The following is a 23,677-nucleotide window of genomic DNA, read 5'->3' on the forward strand; positions in this document are numbered from 1 at the left end:
CTTTGCAAGTGTAAATGATGTTTTACCTTCTGTACCTGTACTTTTGCAACGAAATTTAAACTTTTTTCACTAACGTTCTGAACACACCATTGGTAAGAAAAACACATAAATGTAAGAAAAAATTACAAGGGGCGTCAACCAGGTCTCCTCGAAAATAACCGTACGAAAGCTCTTTGAATGGTTGATGTTGTTTGCGTTGTTTCTCGATTTAATGTGCATAAGCCAACAGTTTAGAGACTAGCAAACATATATCGACAAATTGCAACTGCACTGAATAGGTCAATATGTCGTAGACCAAAAAAAAAACTATTGTCAAGGGAGGAGCGCTACCTTCACTTAACGTCAACACGAGGCAAGTTTTTCTCCGGCAAGAAGAGTAGTGCATTGACTAAGGGCAGCTGCTGGTGTGCCTGTCAATCCTCTATTGATGCACTTCGGGCTTGGTCGAGAAATTGATTTTAAATGACAATATACTCATTTCGCCTTTTGATCCTTCCGCTCCATACAAATACAATTCCAATGAATGTGAGTGATAAACATGCATATTGCTTCCAACGTGTCATAATTCCATTTTGTTTTTTTTAGAGTTATTTGTTGTTATGATGTTATAATACAATTCATTATCTTTGTTGCTAAACTTTTTAGTTTAGTATAGAACATATTGAGGCATTATTTGCAAAAAACATTATCACGGAGTTTACTATTTTTTCAACATCTTTAACATATAACGTAAATGGTTTGATAGGAAAATTCCACATTGATATGTTAAAGTGAGATATTTGATCTGAAAATAAGATGAATCGCCAACCATAGCGATGCAACCAATTTAATTTTTCTAAAAGTAAGCCACGAAAACGGCCCTCTATTTTGTTATCGTACATATTGTTTTCTGGAATGAAGTACTACAAGCAAACTGTATGCTCGACACAATAGACTAACCTGCTGACACATCGCATAAAACAAGGTATAATATAATTAGGTTTCCATACGGATAGTGGTAATTCTTCAGAAATTAGAGTTAATCTTTACATTCAGAGTAGTTTGCTATAACATCTTTCAGAATAATTTCCATGAGAGCATAGCAGAGTAATTTAATGTGAATAAATGTATTAATTAGAAGTTTTTCAGCCACCGAAAAGATACTCGCCATTCTAGAACCTCTTTAAGCAATTCGTTATCTCCGACTGGTACAAAAAGTACCCCGTGATTTATAATACTTTTTGGTTGACGTTATGACTAGGCCATGAGCTCCTTTATCGTGTTACCAACTGAACTGCGGGAGATACCTACGTTTTACAATGTAAATAGCAAGCAAAATTAAAAGGTTTTTTTGTCGTCAGTTATACATGGTCTATGAATTGTCATGCACAAATCATTTCTCAACAAGAATATAAATTATTTTATATAATGCACTCACAAATAGTGTTTACCATTATCCTCACAATATTACAAATAAAGGCAACAGTAGTATACCGCTGTTCAAAACTCGTAAATCTATGGACATGAAACTAAATTGGTGTAACAAACTAAAACTAAAACAAAAGTCTCCTTGAGGCAGAATTGTACGATTCATCCGGGAAAATTTCCAAAGACTGTAAGAACGCTTGTCGCGCGGATTCCTTGTCGCCAAATAATTGTAAAGCAATTCCCAATAAAGTGTAGGCCTCCGCTGTACTCCTCCCATCTGTCATTAAATATCTTTCTCCGATGACAAGTTTCAAATCTTGAATAGAATCCTGACAATATCTAACATTATTGAGGTGATAATGACAAAGAACACTAAGGAAGTATGCATACGCTGTGGATGAAACGGAATAATTTTTATTCCATCCCTCCATTAAAAGTTCTTCTGGTGTTAACGTTGAATTCACTTCTAATTCTATCAGATCTACGAATATTATTTTCAGAAGATAAACAACACTTTTCTTGTTGAATGACAGCAGTTTAAGTGAATGGCAATGATTATTTGATAGAGTCATTCCAAAGAACAGTTTGTCGAAAGTACATTTCGATATAGAATACCGAATGATGTGTAAAGCTTTCCTGTATTGCTTTGTTTTGTAAAAAAATGAAGCTACCATAAGCCACCCAGAAACAGCGTCATGATAGACATTTGTTAGCAGAGTACTCAAACAGGATTTGTACTGTTTGTATTGGTATTTATTGTTGATAATTGCACCATCAAGTGGTAAACGCTGAGCTAGTCTACTGCACACATGTGATATGAAGTATGCATATAATTGCTTTAGTGAAAAATGGTGACACCATATGTTGTGTAATATTCCTGTGTATAATATATCAAACTTAGAATAAGATTTTATGGAAATATTTGAACAATACAACATACCTGGATTGCACTATTTTCTTAACGTCATTTACATATAATGTAAATGGTTCAATTGGAAAATTACACATCGATACAGCAAAGTTAGATATCTGATCTGAAAATAAAATGCATCGCCAACCATAGCTGTGTAACGTGTTTAATTTGTCTAAAAGTACATCACGATCACGGCCCTCTATTTTGTTCTCGAACATATTATTATCTGGAATGAAGTAATGTAAACAAACAGAGTACTCGACAAAATAAACCAACCTGCTGAAACATCGCATAAAACAAGGTATAAGATTATCAGGCGTCCATACAGATGATGGTAGTTCTTCAGATATCCAAAAAATAATTGTTTTAAGGAAATATGAACAGAGTAAATCTTTACATTCAGAATCATTTGCTATAACACCTTTCAAAATTATTTTCAAGAGAGCATAGCACATTAATTGGGTGTGAGTAAATGTATTAATTAGAAGTTTTTCAGCCACTGAAAAAGATACTCGCCATTCTAGATCTTCTGTTGGTGATCCGTGAACTCCGATCGGTACAAAAAGTATCCCGTGATTTATAATACTTTGTGTGACGTTATGACTAGGCCATGAGCTACTTGATCGTGTTATCCAATTTACAACAGAAGATATCCATGTTTTACAATGAAAAGAAAAGGCAAAATCAAAATCTCCGTTTTTGTCAGTTATACACGGTCCATGAATTTGTTTGTTTTTATCCCCAAACAGTAACATATTTCCCTTCCATAATGCACTCGAAACATAATGCCTACCATTATGTTCTTCACAACATTCCAAAATATACTTACTGCTGCTATATTCTAGTCTTAATTGAGTAAAACCAGGTTTTACATCGTCTGTTTCAATGGACAGATAATTTATACTTGGAACAAAGTCGGGTTGTGTATCCGCATTCACATTAATAAATTTTCCTACTTGCATTATATCTAAATCACTTCCTCGCATTTCAAGTCCTTCTCCATAGCTTCCACTTGTTATACGTGTAAATGACTTGGTACTTGCAAAATAATCTCTCACCGTGTTCATTAATCTGATTGCTTTGACATGTTCTTCTGTTCCTACGATGTTATGACACAGATAGTTATACAGAGCTAGTGATATGTTTGGTATAAAAGTGTCTGTAATTAGAAAATTAAAACAAACATGATAAAAACATGATTGAAGGTATATATCCAAAACTGTACATTTATAATGCCTTCACTAATTTTGTAAACAGTTAAGTTCTCCACAGTACATTTGTTTTGAACATTAAACTTAAATCAAACGAGATTTGAACATTCAGATGATGTGTTATATTACAAAAAAATATAATAGTAGAGTAAAGTTCAAAATAAATGAATTTGCGTCAGGAAAAAGCTCATCAATACATAAGTGGACTTACAAGTCAAAACAAAGAAATAAGAGACACAAATTAAACGTAACGTTGGGGAAAACGTATTTCCTTCAAACTCTTCCATTATATAGATTTTTTTCTACAAAACGCCTATTAAAGTATGAGTGACCGTACTATTTTTCATACTCAAACTGTAAAAGAGGGACGAAAGATACCAAAGGGACAATCAAACTCAAAAATCTAAAATAAACTGACAACGCCATGGCTAAAAATGAAAAAGACAAACAGAAAAACAATAGTACACATGACACAACATAGAAAACTAAAGAAAAAACAACACGAACCCCACCAAAAACTAGGGGTGATATCAGGTGCTCCGGAAGGGTAAGCAGATCCTGCTCAACATGTGGCACCCGTCGTGTTGCTTATGTGATTACAAATCCGGTAAATAGTCTTATTCGGTAGGTCACATTTATGAAAGGAAAGGGGATTGTAGTTACGACGTAAAGAACATATCCGATATCATTTGTGAAACGGTTATTCCATAACGGTCAACCAACTCGTGATGGTGTCCGTAAAATTACGAAGGGATGATTTCAACTTCACCATTTGGAACTCTTGGTTTAATAGCTTCCTTGTGAGCAGTAACCCTCTATCAAGAAAATCATGATATGAAATGCAAGCACGGGAAAATCGTATCAATTGGGAAATATATATATCGTATGCAGGTGCTGCTGGAATGTTGCTACTTAGAAATGGAAAGTTCACAATTGGAAAGCTTAAATCATCTCTTTTGTCGTAAAGTTTTGTTTTCAACCGACCCTCATTGTCAATTTCTAGATGTAAGTCAAGATATGAAGCCGACTTAACAGTATCTGTAGTATCCTTTATCTCCAATTCGATGTATAGATGCGTTCCACATAGTCACCAAATTTTGAATTGTTTAGTGAAAGAACGTCATCTATATAGCGGAAAGTAGAGTTAAAGGATATTGCTAACATCTTATCTTTCTTCCTAAGAAGTTCCTGCATGAAGTTAGCCTCATAATAATAAAGAAACAAGTCGGCGAGTAGAGGGGCACAGTTTGTTCCCATTGGGATGCCGACAGTCTATTGAAAAACACGTCCTCCGAAAGTTACAAATATGTTGTCAATCATGAAATCAAGCATCTTGATAATATCGGTTTCAGAGAATTTTTTGTTTGAATCAGAGTGATTCTTTACAAAGTATGATTTATCCCTTCCTAAGACAAGATACTTGTATCTACGTTGGCCATTCTTTTTTATGAAGCAAAGTAATACCAACTCTTTCAATTTGTCTTTTAATTTGATATGTGGAATACTTGTGTAAAGGGTTGAAAAGTCAAATGTTTTAATACTGTTACAATATGCAAGAGAGTTATATTGTATGTACTCTAAAAGATCTTTGGGATTTTTAAGTTTCCACATCTGATTCACGCCACCTCTAGAATAGGCAGTTTCACCATAACTTTTAAAAGTCGCGCAAAATTTTCTTATTTTGTTTTAACTAATTTAAATATATTTTCTATTAGAGTAATCTCTCCCTGAATATATTGGTTGGATAGTTCTTTTATTGTTAAATAAAATCCCAGGGATCTGTTTTTTTTTAAACAGTCTTTACAAGGCATCGATTACTTGTAGTGCATTAGCGTGCTTCATGTTTATGCTCTTATAATATACTAGATTATGGAGTGTGTGTCCGGCGAGAACTTCTCTAGTTCGTTACTTTAGGGATATTTTTCTAAAAGTAGTACTTCAATATTCAGCCCCATTCTACTATTTAGTCAGACGTCAGTCGCTACCCTGATATACCCTATCTTTTTCGGGTAATTAATACGGATAGCGTTTGACATTTTTAGCCGAACCATCTTTAGCCGAACAGATTTATCATTTTTACATAATTTAATTCATTGTATGCTGGTTCATATTCTGGACGCCAGTCTTTGCTCCTTTCTAATATAATTTACAAACAAAAAACAAATATGAAGCTCAGAAATGGAAAACTATTAAATACTAAACTCGTTCAACATTGTTCAAAAGGTATCTACACGTCTCAATCTTCAAAATCGCTTATCTAAAAGTACCATCGCTAACATTTTTAACAATACAAATCGTGGTTACCCTTCTATCGATAAGTGTCATGCAAAAAAATGACTTACATGTCCCAGTCTTTCCATCAACAATACGCTAAAAGTCTTTAAAATTTGAAACTGATATAACTTGAAAAACAAACAGTATAATGTATTTACTTACATGAAACAAACCGGGATGCGGTATTCGGTACGTAGGTGAAACATGTGAAACTAGACGATATTTATCTAAACGTACTCAAGAACATCTGTAACGTTTAAAAAGACCCAAACAATTCAAAAGTATAATTTATCAACACCTTAAGAAGCACAATCATCCTATTAAATATTTAGTAGTTCAACCTTTGGAAGTAGTAAATAAGCAGCCTGGTGAATCTCATTCAAAGTTTGTACGATCACGGAAAATAATTGAATTAAATTGGATTAAAAAATACCGACAGTCTACCCTCTCGGTCTTAATAAAAATATCATGGGAATTGGCAATATATCAGGAACCGATTCTGTTAACATTTTGGATATAGTTTCTAAAACTGTTCGAAAAAACTGTCTCATGGTCGTACACAGCTACTTTTGCATAGATACTATTTCTGTACTAAAAATATATGGTACTGGAAATTTACTTTTAATATTTAGTACTATTTCTTTACTTTAAAATTATTGTTACATTTAGGTACTTGTATTTTACAGCACTTAATTTGTACTAAATATTTTGGTAGAGAAATAATCATTATTTCATGTTTGAAAATCATAATTTTAAGATATTTGAAATAGAAAAACTTTCAAAATACTGAAAATGTAACGGTGTTAACCAAAAATCTACAGTACATACATTTCTAGTACAAATTAAGTACTGTAAAATACAGGTACCTAAATATTACAATAATTCTAAAATAACAAAATAGTACTGAATATTAAAAGTAGATTTTCAGTACTGCATATTTTTAGTACAGAAATAGTACCTATGGAAAAGTAGCTGTTTAGACTAAATTGCATTTAAAGAAAATTTCGGACTAATCATACCAATATTTCGGACATAATTTCTATTTAAAAAAACAACGGCAGAAATTATCTGTTAACAAAGGTCTGTTCATTACCGATTAACAGGTTAAATAAAATTTTAGAGGATTGCAACACAATTTCATATAGCAGTCCTAGGTATGAAATCGTTCAAATTATAATGGCATCTTGTTACTCTAAACTGTTTCCCAAAATTGATCGCCCTGAAGATCATAAAAACATTTTATTAAAATAAAGTATGTTAATAAAGGTTTTGATTTTGTAAATATGGCCTGTATTTTAAACGATCATTCTGTTAAAGAACAAATTCCCGAATATTTTGATAATACTGAGCTCCCTCTCATTTGAAATCTATTCGGAAATTTGTGTTTAATAATAGCCAATTTTTTAAAGATGTTAATATACGTTCAAAACCGAGAGTTAAAATCATTCCTCTGTAAAGGACCTAAATACCGTCCCCCGTCAATTATTAATTGGAATGAGTGTCGTAATATCATCCACGACTCACTCAGAACTTACTGTTTGAAATTGATAAAACGGAAAAAGCTGACAAAAAATCTTTGGACTCTTTTTTTTATTTAGTAATGAACATAGTTGATATACCTATTCAACATTTTAAAGAACATTTTACTCTTAACAATAAACAAAAAACTTATTTCGCGTATCAAACATAAACTAAAAGAACAAGCCAAGGTATTTGTTTTTGTCCCGGCCGATAAAGCTGCTAATAATATCATAATTGTTTGACGTAAATTTTACATTGAGGTTCTACAAAAAGAAATAACCAATTCACCAACATTCCAACTGACTTCATTAACAGGAAACAAGATCTGTAACAAACATTTCTCGTTTTTTTATATAGATTAGACCGTTGGTTTTCCCGTTTGAATGGTTTTACACTAGTAATTTTGGTGCCCTTTATAGCTTGTTGTTCGATGTGAGCCAAGGCTCCGTGTTGAAGGCCGTACATTGACCTATAATGGTTTACCTTTTTGTAAATTGTTATTTAGATGGAGAGTTGTCTCATTGGCACACACACCACATCTTCCTATATCTATAAACTTTTAGCTACCGCTGTACAAGCAGAGCCAAAAACAATGAAAGTCCCAACTATGTAATGGCTTCCGAAGCTACACTCCCGCCAAAATGATTCCCGCAAAGTCCATCTAAAGACACGGACTATTGCGACGGGGAAATTCAACTTTTACCGATAATATGCCGCGAAAAGTCCATTATGGTCGCGGACAAGTCAATTTTTTTTTATCGTGGACCTTCGTGGAAATCAATAGAATATATATATTGTAATAACGCAGAATTTGATGTTATCGATAATGTTTAAATTTTGTTACAATGAATGTGCTTGAGGATTAATTATGGCGGTAAAAGCTGGTAGCGAAAATTTGTCAGTTTATTGGTTGTGTATTGTTATTTAAAATCACATTGACCCGTAATTACTCCTCTTGTCCTGGTGTTAGTTCTATTCAAGCTCAGGTAAAGTTTGATTGACATTGGGCGGTCTTTCGTTTGTACTTTTGTCTGAAAGGTAATGCATACCAGGAAAATACTAAAAATAGCCAATGAACAGGTGATCAGGTAATAATCGATTGTGGAAGGAGGAGCTACATTAATTTGTGTGATGAGGCATACCTGCAGGAAAATACACAAAAGTCATACGAGAAGTTTAAACCAATGAACGGGTGTTCAGGTAATAATCGAATGCAGAAGGAGGAGCTACATTACAATGTATGTTGACTGATTTTGAACTGATTATCTTTAGAAATTTGTAAATTGAAAAATGTTTGAGATTCGTAAAATCATTAATGTTACAAGTTATTAATTATCAATAAAAAAAATAGTTTAAAATCCTGCGACTAATTATTTTTTTTATTTTTTGAGGGGGGTTAGGAGGGGTCCTGGTCCCGAAATCCCAGGCTTAAAAAGACAAAATCCCGTGGTCCCGAATTTAAATAAATTTAAATCCTGACATCCCGTAATTCGAAAAAAAATGTCCGATCCCGAAAGGGTCAATCTTGAAATCCCGAGCTTAAAAACACCCGATCCCGTTGTCGCAATAAAGATCCTACCCTCTTTCTCTTTTAAAATTACCGTAGAGAAAAAAAAATCGTAATTTTTAAAATGTGATATTCATTTTATCATTAAAATGATACTTGTCTTACAATTTGGGCTTATTGAAATGTTGAATGGTTTTTGTTTAGGTTTTTCTGGGATTAGTTTATCATAAAATATATGTTCCAGGTTTATATATAAATAATTAAAATAATTATTGATACAGCTCATTTGGATTTTCAATGTCACGCTGTATCCCACTATGTACATTTTATAGGCTCACTTACTGTATCGCATTCGAATATTGATTGCTTTTAGTCTTTATGCCAATTGACAAATGATTCAGTTCATATTTTTGAAAAACACTACTACGTAATAGTACGGAAGAGGCGGACATCTGGTGATTTTTAAGTGAATTGTTTGACGTGGAGAAACATCTTTTTGTTTTGTTGTAACTGATTATTGTATGGTGCATGTAAGTTTAAAAAATAGAAAAGGACATCAGCAAAGACGAATAGAGACACTTGTTATACAAATATCTTTCTGTTCACCATTTCACAGAGATTACCGTATTGATGGTTAAACGTCCAGTGACCAATATATCAATGCATACCAGGGATGGGGTAATCGAAATCTGTAATCGTAATCGATTGTAATTGATTACATTTTTTCCAGTAATCGACAGTAATCTGTAATCGAAGACATTTTCGATTACATGTAATCGTAATTTAATCGATTACAGCCAAAATTATGATTTAATCATCGATTACTTTTCGATTACATTTCAATTACTTTGGTAAAATAGTTCATGAAATATAACCATTTTTTAATGAAAATATGTACGTATTCATCACTTTGTAGTACAGACAAAATAGAATGTATTAATATGACTTAAGAGTTTATCAACTGTCTTTAATTTCTATCTATTGTCTCATGCTGCATTATGATCAACCAGATCCCCTACCCAATTTTACTTTATAACTAGCTTTTGAAACAAATGGATCTATGTGCTTTTCAATAATTCAAGACCTTTTATATATAGAATAAGAATATAGAATTGAAATAAGAAAATAGATTTAAAATAAGAAATATGTCTTAAGTTAAGTTCTGTTCTACATTAAAGTAGTAAGCTTATTTGTATTAAAATTCCTTAAAACACAATTTTCATTAAGAGTAAAGCTCAAAATAGACAAACAGTTGATTGTCAAAAGGATTTTGTGTACTCTCTTAATTTTTATATATATCATAATTTTATAAGGAATCAATTGTTTGTCTATTTTGAGCTTAAATCCCAACTCTTAATGAAAATGGTGTTTTAAGGAATTTTAATACAAATAAGCTTAATTCTTTTCAGAAACAGATACATGTATCCCAATTTGACACTATAAATATATATTGTTTATAATTTGATTAAAGAATACAAAAATCTGAACAAACTTCTTGTCTTCACTAATCAGATGATCAAAGTCTTCTAATCAATAATATACAGACTTTGTTTTCATTTCAATTATGTCTAATTAAGAAAGAGATTTACATTATTTTGCCCCAGGTTATATATTGTACTTCATTGGCAGTTTTATAACCTGTAAATCGGATGGTTATCCAAACAAAAGGATTAATTCAATATAATTATAAATTTTGATCTTTAAAATTAGCTGAACAAATTAATTATTCTACTTTTTTATATTTTTTTTCCATAGAACATTTCCAACATCGTAATTGCCTATTTTAAAATATACCTGTTTTAATGCATAAAAACAAAAAAGCTAACTTAAGTCAGTACGAAAGCATTTTTTTTATGAATAATTGATTGATGCAACGTGATGTCATCTCTCATTCATGTTGAAATTCAAAATTTCAAGATTTTTAAAAATATTTCTGATCCTCAGTAAGAGATTCCATCTACAAAACAACTGTCAACTTATATTTTGGAAACAATGCTTTAAATGCTGTATTTGGTCAAGTTCTAAATTTCCACTATACAAACGTTGAGCAACATATATATATAACTGTGTTAAAACTTACTTTATTAATTTGAAAAAATAAATTTTAAGCATGTAATTGACAGTAATCGAAAAAAGTAATGTAATTACTTTTAATAAAGTAATCGATTGCAATCGATTACATAAAAACATCAGAGTAATCGATTATTAATCGATTACACAACAATCCTTCATGTAATCGATTACATTTGTCAGTAATCGTGCCCATCCCTGATGCATACTCAGAATAGACAGTTCAATATAACCTGCATGGGGCGTGTGCTTAACATTGTAAATCCTTTATGTACTTAATATGTAGACAAAATGTTCATGTTCTTTATTAGTGAAAGTTTCTGTTATAATTAGGAATTTTTGTTTCTTTAAATCACGGACACTTGTGAATTGGATATGTGAGTATATTTTTTAAGAAGGGAAATGTACTGGTGAATTTGAACTCTTTGACAATTTCTTAACAAGTCTGAAAGGATGAAGATTGAAATTTGAATGGCTTATGTACTATGATCTATTTTCTTATATTTTCTACTTTATTTCTTGGATATATAGTAGTCTCATTGGCAAGCATACCACATCTTCTATATTTGTATGCATGGCCAATTTTTCATATTGATTTATATTGTTTTAAAAAATTGTTACAACAAATAAAGAATCTTTTTGAAAAACAACAAATAAAGAATCTTTTTGAAAAATTTGGTGGCCCTGAAAAGGGCCGTTTTACAATTGAGTTAACAGAGGCTTTATCACTGGAACTGCAGACCTTTCAATCGCTTGATGACATCTGGGTCAGTCTTTAGCTTATTGTTGAAATACGCTAGCGATTTACCCCTTGTCCTCTCAGGAAAAATCTTGTCGGGCAGATGACCAGTTGCTGCTCCATTCATCAAGACACATACAGGTGCAACCTTGTATATATGATCAATGTCCATGTTGCATTGCTCTACTGTCATCTTCTCGCACCTAAAGGTCTGTACAGTGTCAACAAGCTCCTCTTTTGTTTTGGGATCTACACGGGCAACATGACGCTTCATTTGATTCCATGCCATTTCTATAGGGTTCAAGTCGGGACTTTCTGAAGGCCATATATCCCACCAATTTATACCGTTGTCGTTCATAAATTCTTTTGCCATATTTTGACTTGTGCTTAGAGTCGTTGTCTTGTTGGAGTCTGTGCCCATCAGGAAACTTTATCCGAACATAAGAAAGAAGGTTGTCCCCTAAAATTGAGTTGGTGAAAAAATCTTTTTCCATTATATCTTCAAAGTTAGTTATGACGGACCCCTCCGACTTATGGTACCCCAAACATGGACTTTCAGTGGATGTTTAGGCTTTCCATGAACCATTAAAGCAGAATCTTTCTCTCTGTAATAATTGGTCTTATTTTGGAAGGTCTGTATGGAACTTTCATTAGAGAAGATTATGTCTGCAAAGTCGTCATTTTCGTCAATGAGGTGTTGGCAAAAATCAACACGTTTTGGTCTGTTTGCCCTTCTCACCATCTGCCCATACCGCGGTCGTGAATGGGTGAAGCCTGCAGCGTCGATGGCGATTTTGGTGAGCAGTCATCAGACCACCTAGCATTGCCACTTCTCAACAACCAGCATCTGCTGAAGGTTCCAATCAGACTCAACCAGCAGTCCTCTTATCTGTACCAACTTCCAGTACGCCAGTTGCCATCCGTGGGCCAAATCCGACAGCACCAACTTTACCTCTAGTATCGCCCTTTACACCAGCCAGACCAACCCATTCTTCTAGTCATCTCGGTCCTGTAATGTCTGCACTAGCAGCAATAGGTTCGTCAGTAGCATCAATCCAGAAAAACCTTGATACTATGAACAGAAAAAATGATACAGTACTTCGTAGGTTAACAGACCTGGAAGTCATGTGTACAAGACTGGCAAGGCAACAAGACCAGATTTTAGCCGGACAACATAGGCCCACCATTCCAGCAGCAGTTGTAGACGACCAACAGGTACCTGCCATACTAGACTTGTACAATATTCCAAATGAGGAGCTGACAAGAATCAAGGTTTCGGCAAAGAGATCTGGTAATTTTGCGGCTGCCTTAACAAAAAGGTTTTTTTTCCAGAATTGTACGGCATGGACAACCTGCGCTACTTCTACAACTGGAATGGTGGTGGGAGGCATGGCAAGCGTGAACTGGACCCAGCAAGGCGAGACATAATTCGTCAATTCACAGTTCGGATGTACCCTGAGGTCCGTCGGGAAGACATCTTCCGGACGAATGTCATCAATGCTGTGAATGAGATGATGCGTCGGCAGCCAAAGAAGCAAAGACTTGCACTCGCTGCTGTCCAGATCGAGAACAATCCATCAGAAGCTGACACCCATTACCAAGAGCTAGACTTCAACGCCCTTTGAGGTGTATACAGTTTACACAAAGACTACAACGGTCCTTTTAAGGACCACACAAATCTTTCAAAAAGATATTTGAAATTGTTGCATTAAATAAAATACAATAAACTTAACTCTTCTCCCAGTCCATCTTCTGTCTTTTCCTCTATGCTATATTACTACAAATTATGTCTTTTTGTTTGCCCAGCATTACATTTTCAATATACCCTACTAAGTTTGATAAAGCTTAGTTTTTGGAAAATCATACGACAAACATGTTTTCCACCATTTTGTTCTTATTATTTACATAATGTTCCAACCGTTATCTTCCAAAATGACATGCATTTATTAATGCAGAAAATAGGCATCCGAGATTACAGTCTGTCCTTTGCATCATATAAGTACATGTATAAACCCCGGGTCTTAACCATGTCTTGTAGTGCTCAATGTTGAATGTATACTAAATGCCATTTAACTCTATTTGATAACTGTCCTGTTGTCTAACAGTCCCAGGGTTTTAAAGACTGGTATATTGACCGGGGAATTAATTTAATAAACGTGCTAACCTGCAACATCGCTTAAAGAAATTGCACGACAATATACGAGATATTTGTCACTGGACATTTTACAAACAACTTCCAACCAGTCCAAAATGAGTAAAAAAGATTGTGTTTAATAATTTGGTCATATTTTTATAATTATAGAATTAAAAAGCTGAAAATTTTATTACAAATAAAACCAGCATTTGTTTTTATTGCAAAATGATTGAAAGTGTTAATGGATTAAATTTTGTACTTTATTCAAATGAAATCAAAGACAATAATCAAACAATCCAAGTGACGTATTATCCTCCTGAAATAAATGTTTGCATAAAACACTCAATTAAGAACATGTGAAGCTTGGTTTAAACTATCATTCAACAATTTAATAAAAACACCTATCAATTTCTGTTAATTAACTTCTGTTTACCTCTTGAAATATAATAGTGGAGTGACCAAGCCAACAATTTTTTCAACTCTAATGGACCACCCTACCTGCAGGCTAAATTATGACGTTTTGGAAAGAGAAATGTTTATTCTTTAATTTTTGCCTGGTCGTAGAATTGAAATATGGTGCAATGAGGTCAAAGGTTAGTGATTGAGATTTTCACTATTGTCAATTATTTCACAAGAGGTTATAAAAAGTCTCCAAAAAATACTTGAATTGATACTAAACAAGAAATTCATAATGAAATAAACTGTTGCAATTCATTTTCAACTTATTTGAAAATAATGAAACCACCAAATGCACATTTTAAAGGGAATTCAGACTAGCAACAAAATAGCAGATGGAACAACCGAATCTCAATTCATTTTGTTACATCGCATGTACTTCTAAAGATATATTTTTTAATTTAACGGCATTTATAAAAAGTCGAAGTCAATTTGGGTTTTGCTTTGATGTATATTTATTGCCAGTCACAAATATTTCACAAGGCAATTAAACCAAATGAGTTTAATGATGGACAAAAGTTTCAGCGTATATTCTAGCTCTATGAACTTTTTAGGTTTTATGTGCCTTTGCCTTGCAAAAGCACACATGAACCCCTTAGAAAGAGTGGTTGTATGGGGTATTTTAACAAACAAAAGGCATGACAACTTTCGAAAACCGGTCATCGTTTTTATCGTCGTCTTCTTCTAATATTGCTCGGTGAGTTAAATAATTTCTACAACCATCATACCCTTTACATAATGTATATATTGGTAGAAAGAGATTTCAGTTAGTTGCATACACAGTTGTTATTGCAAGCTGTTTTCCCTTGTCCGTATATGTACAAACATGGTCTTGAAGGAAATCTACTGACATAGGTCCCTTAAAGAAAACCGAGAGCAAATTGTTTTTACCCTCTTACAAATATACCAACCACAGTCCTTGGAAAGTATGATCACTGGTTTAGCAATATGAGAGTTTATTCAAACTTGCGTTTGAAACATTGCACGTTGGATGTGCTGAAAATCATGTTTTCAACATGGGAGGATTGTCACAGTAATGGCATCCTTTATGGCGGCAAATTCTACCCTTAGCTTGTTTAGATCATTTAAAGATACATGAACTTTCCCTTCGGATCATACAATGAGGCGATAAATGCACTTCCAATTTTAACGACGATTCCTAATCTCCCGTTTGAAAACTTATCGGATTTAGCACAAATTTTAGGAATTTTTCTTCTCAACGCTCTTCAACTTTATTCTTGTTTGGCTTTTCTAACTATTTTGGTTCCTTTGATAAATATCATTATAACTTGGAAGATTAAAAGAAGAGCAAATTTCCTCTTCAAGGAGATGAATTATATCACATTTACAACATTTCCCCGTGGTACCATCATCATGGAACAGAGCTGAAGGTATGGGACCTATAGGATATACCAATATCCTGACTACAGTCTCATTCTCACGAACATAAGAAAGAACCAAAGCACGGCGAACTATTTTTACTTGGTTTATGTGTGCCTTAACAAAGTCACCTCAAGTTTTCAGGTCTTGGTCGTATCATCGAAAGTATTGAGAGGATACCTCGACATAGGACTGTAGAAGACAGTGGTTTCTGACTCATTAGCGCAGCCTTCCACAAAAGATTTAACCATCTGGTTGTCACGTTCAAGAAATTTTAGAAGAGAATCATGAGCATTTATTGAGGCTTTGAATTCTGTAGAAATACTAGTATTTATCAATGGCTAAGGATGATCGGCAACGTTAAATGGATCGGTCATATTTGAATGCATATACCCTATCAAATCAGAGACATTCTTCTTGTCTCGTGTCACTACCGCTGGCATGTTTTCTTCATTGTCAATTTCTAAATCTGTGACTTATCCCGATCTTAACCTCATTTCAGAACTAAAATGCGCAAGGATATGTCTTGTAAGCATCTATCGAAGTAAAGCGGTGTTTTCCTTGTCATTTTTATCTATGATGCCTATATGATGCCTCAACAACCTTTTTAATCTTTAATAATAGTTTCCTCTGTAGCAATATCACTCCAGATACTATTTAAACCTCCATGTTTATGCCTGATTGAAAACTCACCTGACATAAAGACAGATTTTACTGTTTCCGACAGATTCAACATATCCAATATGTAGGCTGGTGTCCACCTAGCATAGTTCGTCCGATTGGTAATGAAAAATCATCGCAACATTGTAGCTATCATTTTCAAATTTAAAAGCCACTACCAATTCCTTTCAGTCCTAATGTTCTGTAACAACATCTCAACTGCACGAAGAAACATATTTCAAAATGCGAAGGTTGGTGATAGTTTATAAGAGTGTATTCTGAATTCTTCAAACAATGGCAACATATGTTTTTTAAAATTAGAAAAACAATCTGTGCATTACCTTCAGCGCTTTTGGGTGTTTCAGCAACTGAACTGTGACATACATTTGGTCTAATATAAATTAGCGATTTTCGTCTTAACACCAAATGAAGAATGATTTTACATTAAACAAAAGAGCCATGAGAGCTTGCCTCATATACCAAAGTTCATCCTCGAACACGTTTGGAAAAGACCATTTTACATTTGGGCAACAGCATACAATTAATTGTCAAATGTTTGCACAGCATATTGTTGACCAGCAGGTTTTGCCATATCTAAACATTGTTCCATAGTTGTAAATACTATTGCCATGTCGAGGCATGGCATCTATAACTGGAGCATAGGCCTCAGACGAAATTTCAGATTTAGCTTTTTGTAAGAACCGGTCCAAAATGGAACAATTTGTTCTGTGATTTCTGAAGAAAATGAAATCGAATCTAAGTTTTGTCTCGAAAGAAGTCGCAGAAATACCAAAGACAGGACAGATTTATCTCGGTTTTCGATAAAACAAGACTCAATCATCCCATCAACATTAGAATAACGAGCAGGTTCATAACGTTCTATTGACTTGTCGAAAGGTAAACATGCCATTAGATTGGTATTCGAATCATTCAACGTCAAAGATCTTTCTATTCCCCGTTTAACCTTTATGGAATTCACGTGGGCGTTTGATGATTCGTTTTGATACTGGAATACAACTCTAGCCATGGAGTGAAATGTATGTTTACCATCGATTGTTTCAGCATTTAAGTCAATATTTTCTGCTCCCTCCTGTATAATACTGCCACCTTTTCTAAATACAGCAATACCATTAGGTACATGTCTGGGATTCTGTCTATTTTCAAATTTGCTAAACTTGTCCGATATCTACGTACTTCAGAATAGGATGCACAAAAACCATGAGAGTTTGGATTTTCAATATTCTTTTTAGATCCAAACTTATTGTGTAATTGTAATGCCAAAGCAAGATGAAATGGGGTTAACATGTTTATGTCTAATGCAAGTATGCATTCTGTTATTGCCAGAAATTTTCGCAGTTTGTCTACAGGAAGATTACTACAATCTTTCAATAAGCATCAGAATAACGAGGAGGTACATTTCATATTCATTGAATGAAATGCAAAGTTAAAAATACTCATTAAAGTTAATTCATAAGAAAGACTGACTTGCAATGGCTTAGAAACTTTACAATAGGAAGTTTAAAACATTTTAATTCGGAAAATCATGACATTATCATTGTAATCTAAATTTACAAATGTTGTAACCACTTCATTTAAATAATACAGAGTGTGCTTTCCCTAAACTGAGTGCAACTAAACAAAATTAAGAAAAAACTCGGTAAAAAAATGCAAAATCATATTGCAAAAGACCAAAAAAAAAGTAACAAAATTAAAAAATTTTCCCATCTTGAAATTTAACAAAAAAATCCAAATGTCATTTTTCCTTCCATTTTATAAAAAAACTGCACCGCATGAAATGTCTACCACCGGGCAAAAAAGATAGCTTAAGATATTGGCTTTGCAAAAAAATCGTTTTTAGCCTGCAGGTATGCCGGTCCATTAAAGTCGTAAAATAAGCACCTTTTTCTTGATCTGTCACTCCACTATAAATCGGACACGTACTTGTTTATAACAACAGGTGTCTGTTGGCCGACGCAGGTCATGCGTTTATTAAACTTTATTGGGGTAATGATTGACAGGCATTGTAATCTTTGTAACTTCCAAATTGGGGTACAAAAAGGTAGCATGTTTTAAACTTATTAAACAATTTACCACTTTTTATTGGAGGATTAAATTAAAATAACTTTTTTAATCAAATAAAAAGAAATGATTTATCATATCATACATATTTTTTATGAATTCGTAAGCCTTTAAAAAAACAAATGTTTTTTTTTTATTCTAAATGTACACCCAGTTAGACCTTGTTGCTTGTCTATTGAACTCACAATAAGATCCAAATTAAGGTACGACAAAGGTAGCGTGTGTCAAATTTGATAAACAATATAAAGCTTTTTTTTTCGGGAGGATGAAATTAAAATATGTTATCTTTATTCAGAATAAAAAGTATTTTGTAATCACATATCATACATTTGCTTAATGAATAAAAAAAAACCTTTTAAACATTTTTTGTTATTATTCTGCACGTAGACCCAATTACACCTCGTTGTCTTATCTTATTGCACTCACATTAAGACAGCTTACATTGTATCAGCTACAAAATGTAGCATCACTAAAGAAAATATTTTATCCTGTAAATCAACCGTCATCGTGGACTTCGCGGACCAGATTTGGATATTATTTAGGTAAAAGGTCGCGATCTTTTAAAAGCGACCATCACGGAAATCCACGATCTGTAATTAATTTCCATCGTGGAATCGCGTGTTTTGGTGAATCCGCGATAGCTGGACTGTACATAAAACACCTTACAAATATAGATTTATTTCGTCTTCAAGCCATTGTTCCACTACTAAATTATCTATTCTATTACCAGTACACTTTGTACAATCAAAAACCTGATAATGAATTATGCAAATAAGGCCTTCAGAAAAAGTGGAATTAATTTCTGTTGGTGTGCCTAAAACTCGTTGGAAGTACTTGATAAATTGCACGCTTATATTGGTGATTTTGAATCTGTTCAAAGTTTTAATTTGTCTACCCTATATACCACATTGCCTCACATTCTCATTGAGACAAAATTCACACACCTAATTAAATGGGCATTAAAAAAGTCAGAATGTGAATATATATATTCAAACTCTATTAGGTCATTTTTTAGTAGCAATAAACCAAAAAATTATGTCAATTGGACATGCTTTGATACTATATCTGCACTTGAATTTTTAATAGATAACATGTGTGTTCGCTTTGAGACCGTATATCGCCAGGTTATCGGAGTTCCAATGGGGACTAACTGTGCACCACTGATTGCGGATCTGTTTTTGTATTGCTATGAGTTACAATTGATGACAAATATCAGCAAAGACCCATCGAACAACATCTCATACACAAATTTAATAGTACTTTTAGATATTTGGATGATATTTTGGCTCTCAATAATGACGACCTCAGTATGTATACTAAAGCATTTTATTCTGTTGAACTTACTTCAAATAAAGCTAATACTAACAATGACCACTGCCCTTTCCTCGATCTTGATATCTATATCATTAACAGTTTATGATAAAAGAGATGATTTCTCATTTCCTATCGTTAATTATCCATTTTTAGAAGGTGACGTTCCCTTGTCAGCGTCTTACGGTGTTTATATATCTCAACTTGTACGATTCGCTTGTGTATGTAACAATGTTTTAGATTTTAACGAGAGAAATTTATGTATTACTGAAAAATTATTACACCAGGATTTTCGATATAACAAACTAGTCAAAACATTTACTAAATTTGATCATCGGTATAAGGACATCATTCGTAAATAAAGCTGAATAAAATTAACGGTATCAATTTTCTTGCACCAGATGCGCATTTCGACAATACATGTCTCTTCAGTGATGCTCGTGGCCAAAATATTTGAAATCCAAAGCTTATATAAAAGATGAAGAGCTATAAACCAAAACGTCCAAAAAGTATACCCAAATCCGTGAAAGGAATCAGAGCTTTGCATGAGGGAGATACATTCCTTAATTTATAACAATTTCTATCATTTTGTAACAGCAAATTTTAATAACACAAAAAAAAATCCGTATGCAAACTTCTTTTACGTTCAGGTATTTGAAAATATTCTTTATAAAGCACAAAAATGTCAGTATTCTCCTCAGAAGCTTACAAAACCTTTAAATAGACCTATTAAGGTGGCTCGGGCCTATTCGAAGTTTCTATCAGAAGTGCCGTATTTTTTGTTATTTTATTCTTTACAGAACGTGAATCAAATTGGTCGAAAAAAATAGGGGGTCACGGGCCATTTAAGCTCAAAATTTTACTTTTAAACCGGTATGTAAAAGGGACCTCTTTTCAATGAAATGATAGGGAAAATAGAGGTGTTGACATATTTTTATTGGAATATCAAAACAACATTCTATGACACTTGGTCCAAAACTGTTATACAAAAAGCTGAACTATCGATTCAAAGAATGAGCGAATAAAAAACATAGTTCACCGATAAGGAAAAAAAAATATTTTGCCTTAAAACGCTAATTGTGGCGGGAAAATGGGGAAAATGGGTGAAATGTCATTTTGACCCTTTAAAAAATACGGATAATAATTATGCGCAGTCGAATAGTCCCGAGCCACCTTAAGAAGGATTATAGTTACGATACTGTTGTCAGGTCATTAAAGATTGCATATTTTGGCGTTAATATTGATTCACTTATAGGGTCTTTGCATCGGAACTAAACACAGTTATTTAAAAACCAGTTGTTGGCATGACATGGGTTATGTTCTTCTAATATATGTTAAGATGGTATAATACTAAACCCCTCACGGGAAGGATTGTGCCTGATATTCATATGATGAAGACATAATCTTTCAATCAGTTTAATTGAAGTCTGGAGCTGGTATTTCAGTTAACTGCTAGTAATCTGATGTTATTTATGTATTATTGTCATTTTTCTTATTTTCTTTGCTTACATCTTCTGACATCAGACTCAAACTTCTCTTGAACCGAGTTTTAATGTGGCTATTGTTATGCGTTTACTTTTCTGCATTGGCTAGAGGTATAGGGGGAGGGTTGAGATCTCATCAACATGTTTAATCACGCCGCATTTTTGCGCCTGTCCCTAATCAGGAGCCTCTGGCCTTTGTTAGTCTTGTATTATTTTAATTTTAGTTTCTTGTGTACAATTTGGAGTTTAGTATGGCGTTCATTATCTCTGAACTAGTATATATATTTTTTTAGGCACCAGCTGAAGGACGCCTCCGGGTGCGGGAATTTCTCGCTGCATTGAAGACCCGTTGGTGACATTCTGCTGTTGTCTTCTTTATGGTCGGGTTGTTGTCTCTTTGATACATTCCCCATTTCCATTCTCAATTTTATTGTTTGTAAAAAAATTGACAGTTTTCAATATCCCTAGACCTTATTGTATAATGCTACCTTTCAACCCAATACAAAAAAAATTCGCAAGTAGCCCTTGCAAGAACTGTATAGACAGTCAAGGTCGTTGAAAATTTCCCTCATCGTTATCTATCTCAAAATAACCTGTTAATCTATGATTTTTTGTTTTCAATATAAATAAGTCATTTTTCAGCTATGTTGATGCGATTTCATTAAAATTGCATTTTCAATGTGAAAACAGAATAATTTAAAATGATCTTTGCTCGTACTCATTTGACAAATTGAAGTATATACAAATTAAGGTTGTTGCTTACCTACAGTCTCGTAAGCCTGCAGTTTAATGACGTACTAAAAATACCCACTACGCAATATACTTTTAACTTTGTAATTCGGTTATAAATGGCAAGAAACATTGCAATTGGGGTATTTTTCGAACTACCTCAAGATAAAAACAGAAAAATTGATACGAACCCTTCCAGAACTTAGTTTATATCAGGGTAAGTAGAACATATTACACCAGTTGCAATCGGTATGTTGATCATTTTTAGTTCGGAGATAAGTCTTATTAGCTGATATCACAATCGAAGAAAGATAAAATTGAGAATGGAAATAACGGGTTGTGATAATGATGTATTCGAAATTGTTTATGTGTAAAAATTTATTCTTGGTTTTGTAATAAAAGACAATTTGATTTTTTTATATGAAATAAATTAAAATTGTTTACCTTTCATCCTCTTAGTCTGTTATATACATTTGGGGCTGAACCGTGAATTTTCGTAATATATGCTTTCGTTTCCAATTTAAAAATAACATGTACATGTACATACAACACGACAAGATTTACATTTAAAAAAAAGCAGTTGGTTACTATTCTATCACATTATAATTAAGATTGTCTATGCTTATTAAAGTTAAATCGTTTATCTGACATTCCCTCAGCTTGTTATAGGATTTGATATGAAATATGTTTTCCCGTAATATCAACTTTCCTTTTCATTTGAATTCCACGTAGATATAGTACGTACGCAATACTTTGTAATTTGAATTTAAAAACCCAGGTATATTAATATGGCGAAAAGGACAACTAAGATATACAAACAAAAATTGTATACACACGTGACAAATTAGATATTAGTGTGTTTGTTTATCTTCATATTGAACTTTAATATATGTATGTTTTACATAGAAAGCAGACCGTTACTTCATTTTCACTTTATGTTTAAGTTTGTTGATATAAATTAAAGTTAGATTGTTTACCTGTCATCCTTTTAGCCTGTTATAAGATTGTATATGAAATGTGTATTTCCGTTATACCAACTTTGGTTTCCATTTAACTTAAACCAACTGATAACACCTGCATGTAGACACAGCTATTGTGTAATTTGCATTTAAAAACTCAGGTACATTACACATTGTGACAAACTAACATATCAATAAAATATGTGTACACACTGGGTGAATTAGGTTGTATATAGATCTTGTTTACAAATCTGGTTGATAGATCGGGTTTGTGTCGTTGTTCTCCTCTTATAATTGGTGTGTTTCCCTCAGTTCTAGTTTGTATCCCGGATTTGTTTTTCTCAATCGATTTATGAACTTCGAGCAGCGGTATACTACTGTTATTTATTTATGTTACTGTTGATATTTAAGTCATGCAATATTTTGTAACATAGACAGCAGTTCATAATAATTAATAGTATATTAAAGATTGAAATGCCTTAATAGTTACCAGGATTATAAATTAGTACGTCAGACGCGCGTTTCGTCTACATAAGACTCATCAGTGACGCTCATATCAAAATAGTTATAAAGCCAAACAAGTACAAAATTAAAGAGCATTGAGGATCTAAAATTGCAAAAAGTTGTTGTGTCAAATACGTCTAAGGTGAAACCTACCTAAGAATGTGAATAAATACATTTAGAGTTGGATTTACACATCTGCCTTATATTGATTCTAGATAGGTTCCTTATAAGTAATTACAGTTTAGAGAAGGAAGTAGGTAAATTAGAACAGATCATTAATTATTTTGTCAAACCATTGATAACATGACAAGATATGTAAGTGATAATGTTTAACATTGG

General features: G+C 33.2%; 1 protein-coding gene across 1 annotated transcript; it reads right to left on the minus strand.

The window, feature by feature from the left end:
- Positions 1-1,014: 1,014 nt before the first annotated feature.
- LOC139500651 (uncharacterized) lies at positions 1,015-22,993 on the minus strand. Its single transcript, XM_071289407.1, has 2 exons — positions 22,853-22,993; positions 1,015-3,479 (listed from the first exon to the last, which is right to left on the minus strand). The coding sequence occupies exons 1-2, from the start codon at positions 22,857-22,859 to the stop codon at positions 2,305-2,307; spliced, it is 1,182 nt and encodes a 393-aa protein (XP_071145508.1). The 5' UTR covers positions 22,860-22,993; the 3' UTR covers positions 1,015-2,304.
- Between the last annotated feature and the right edge of the window lie 684 nt (positions 22,994-23,677).

The sequence above is a fragment of the Mytilus edulis genome, chromosome 13 (assembly GCF_963676685.1).
Source record: "Mytilus edulis chromosome 13, xbMytEdul2.2, whole genome shotgun sequence".
NCBI lineage: Eukaryota > Metazoa > Mollusca > Bivalvia > Mytilida > Mytilidae > Mytilus > Mytilus edulis.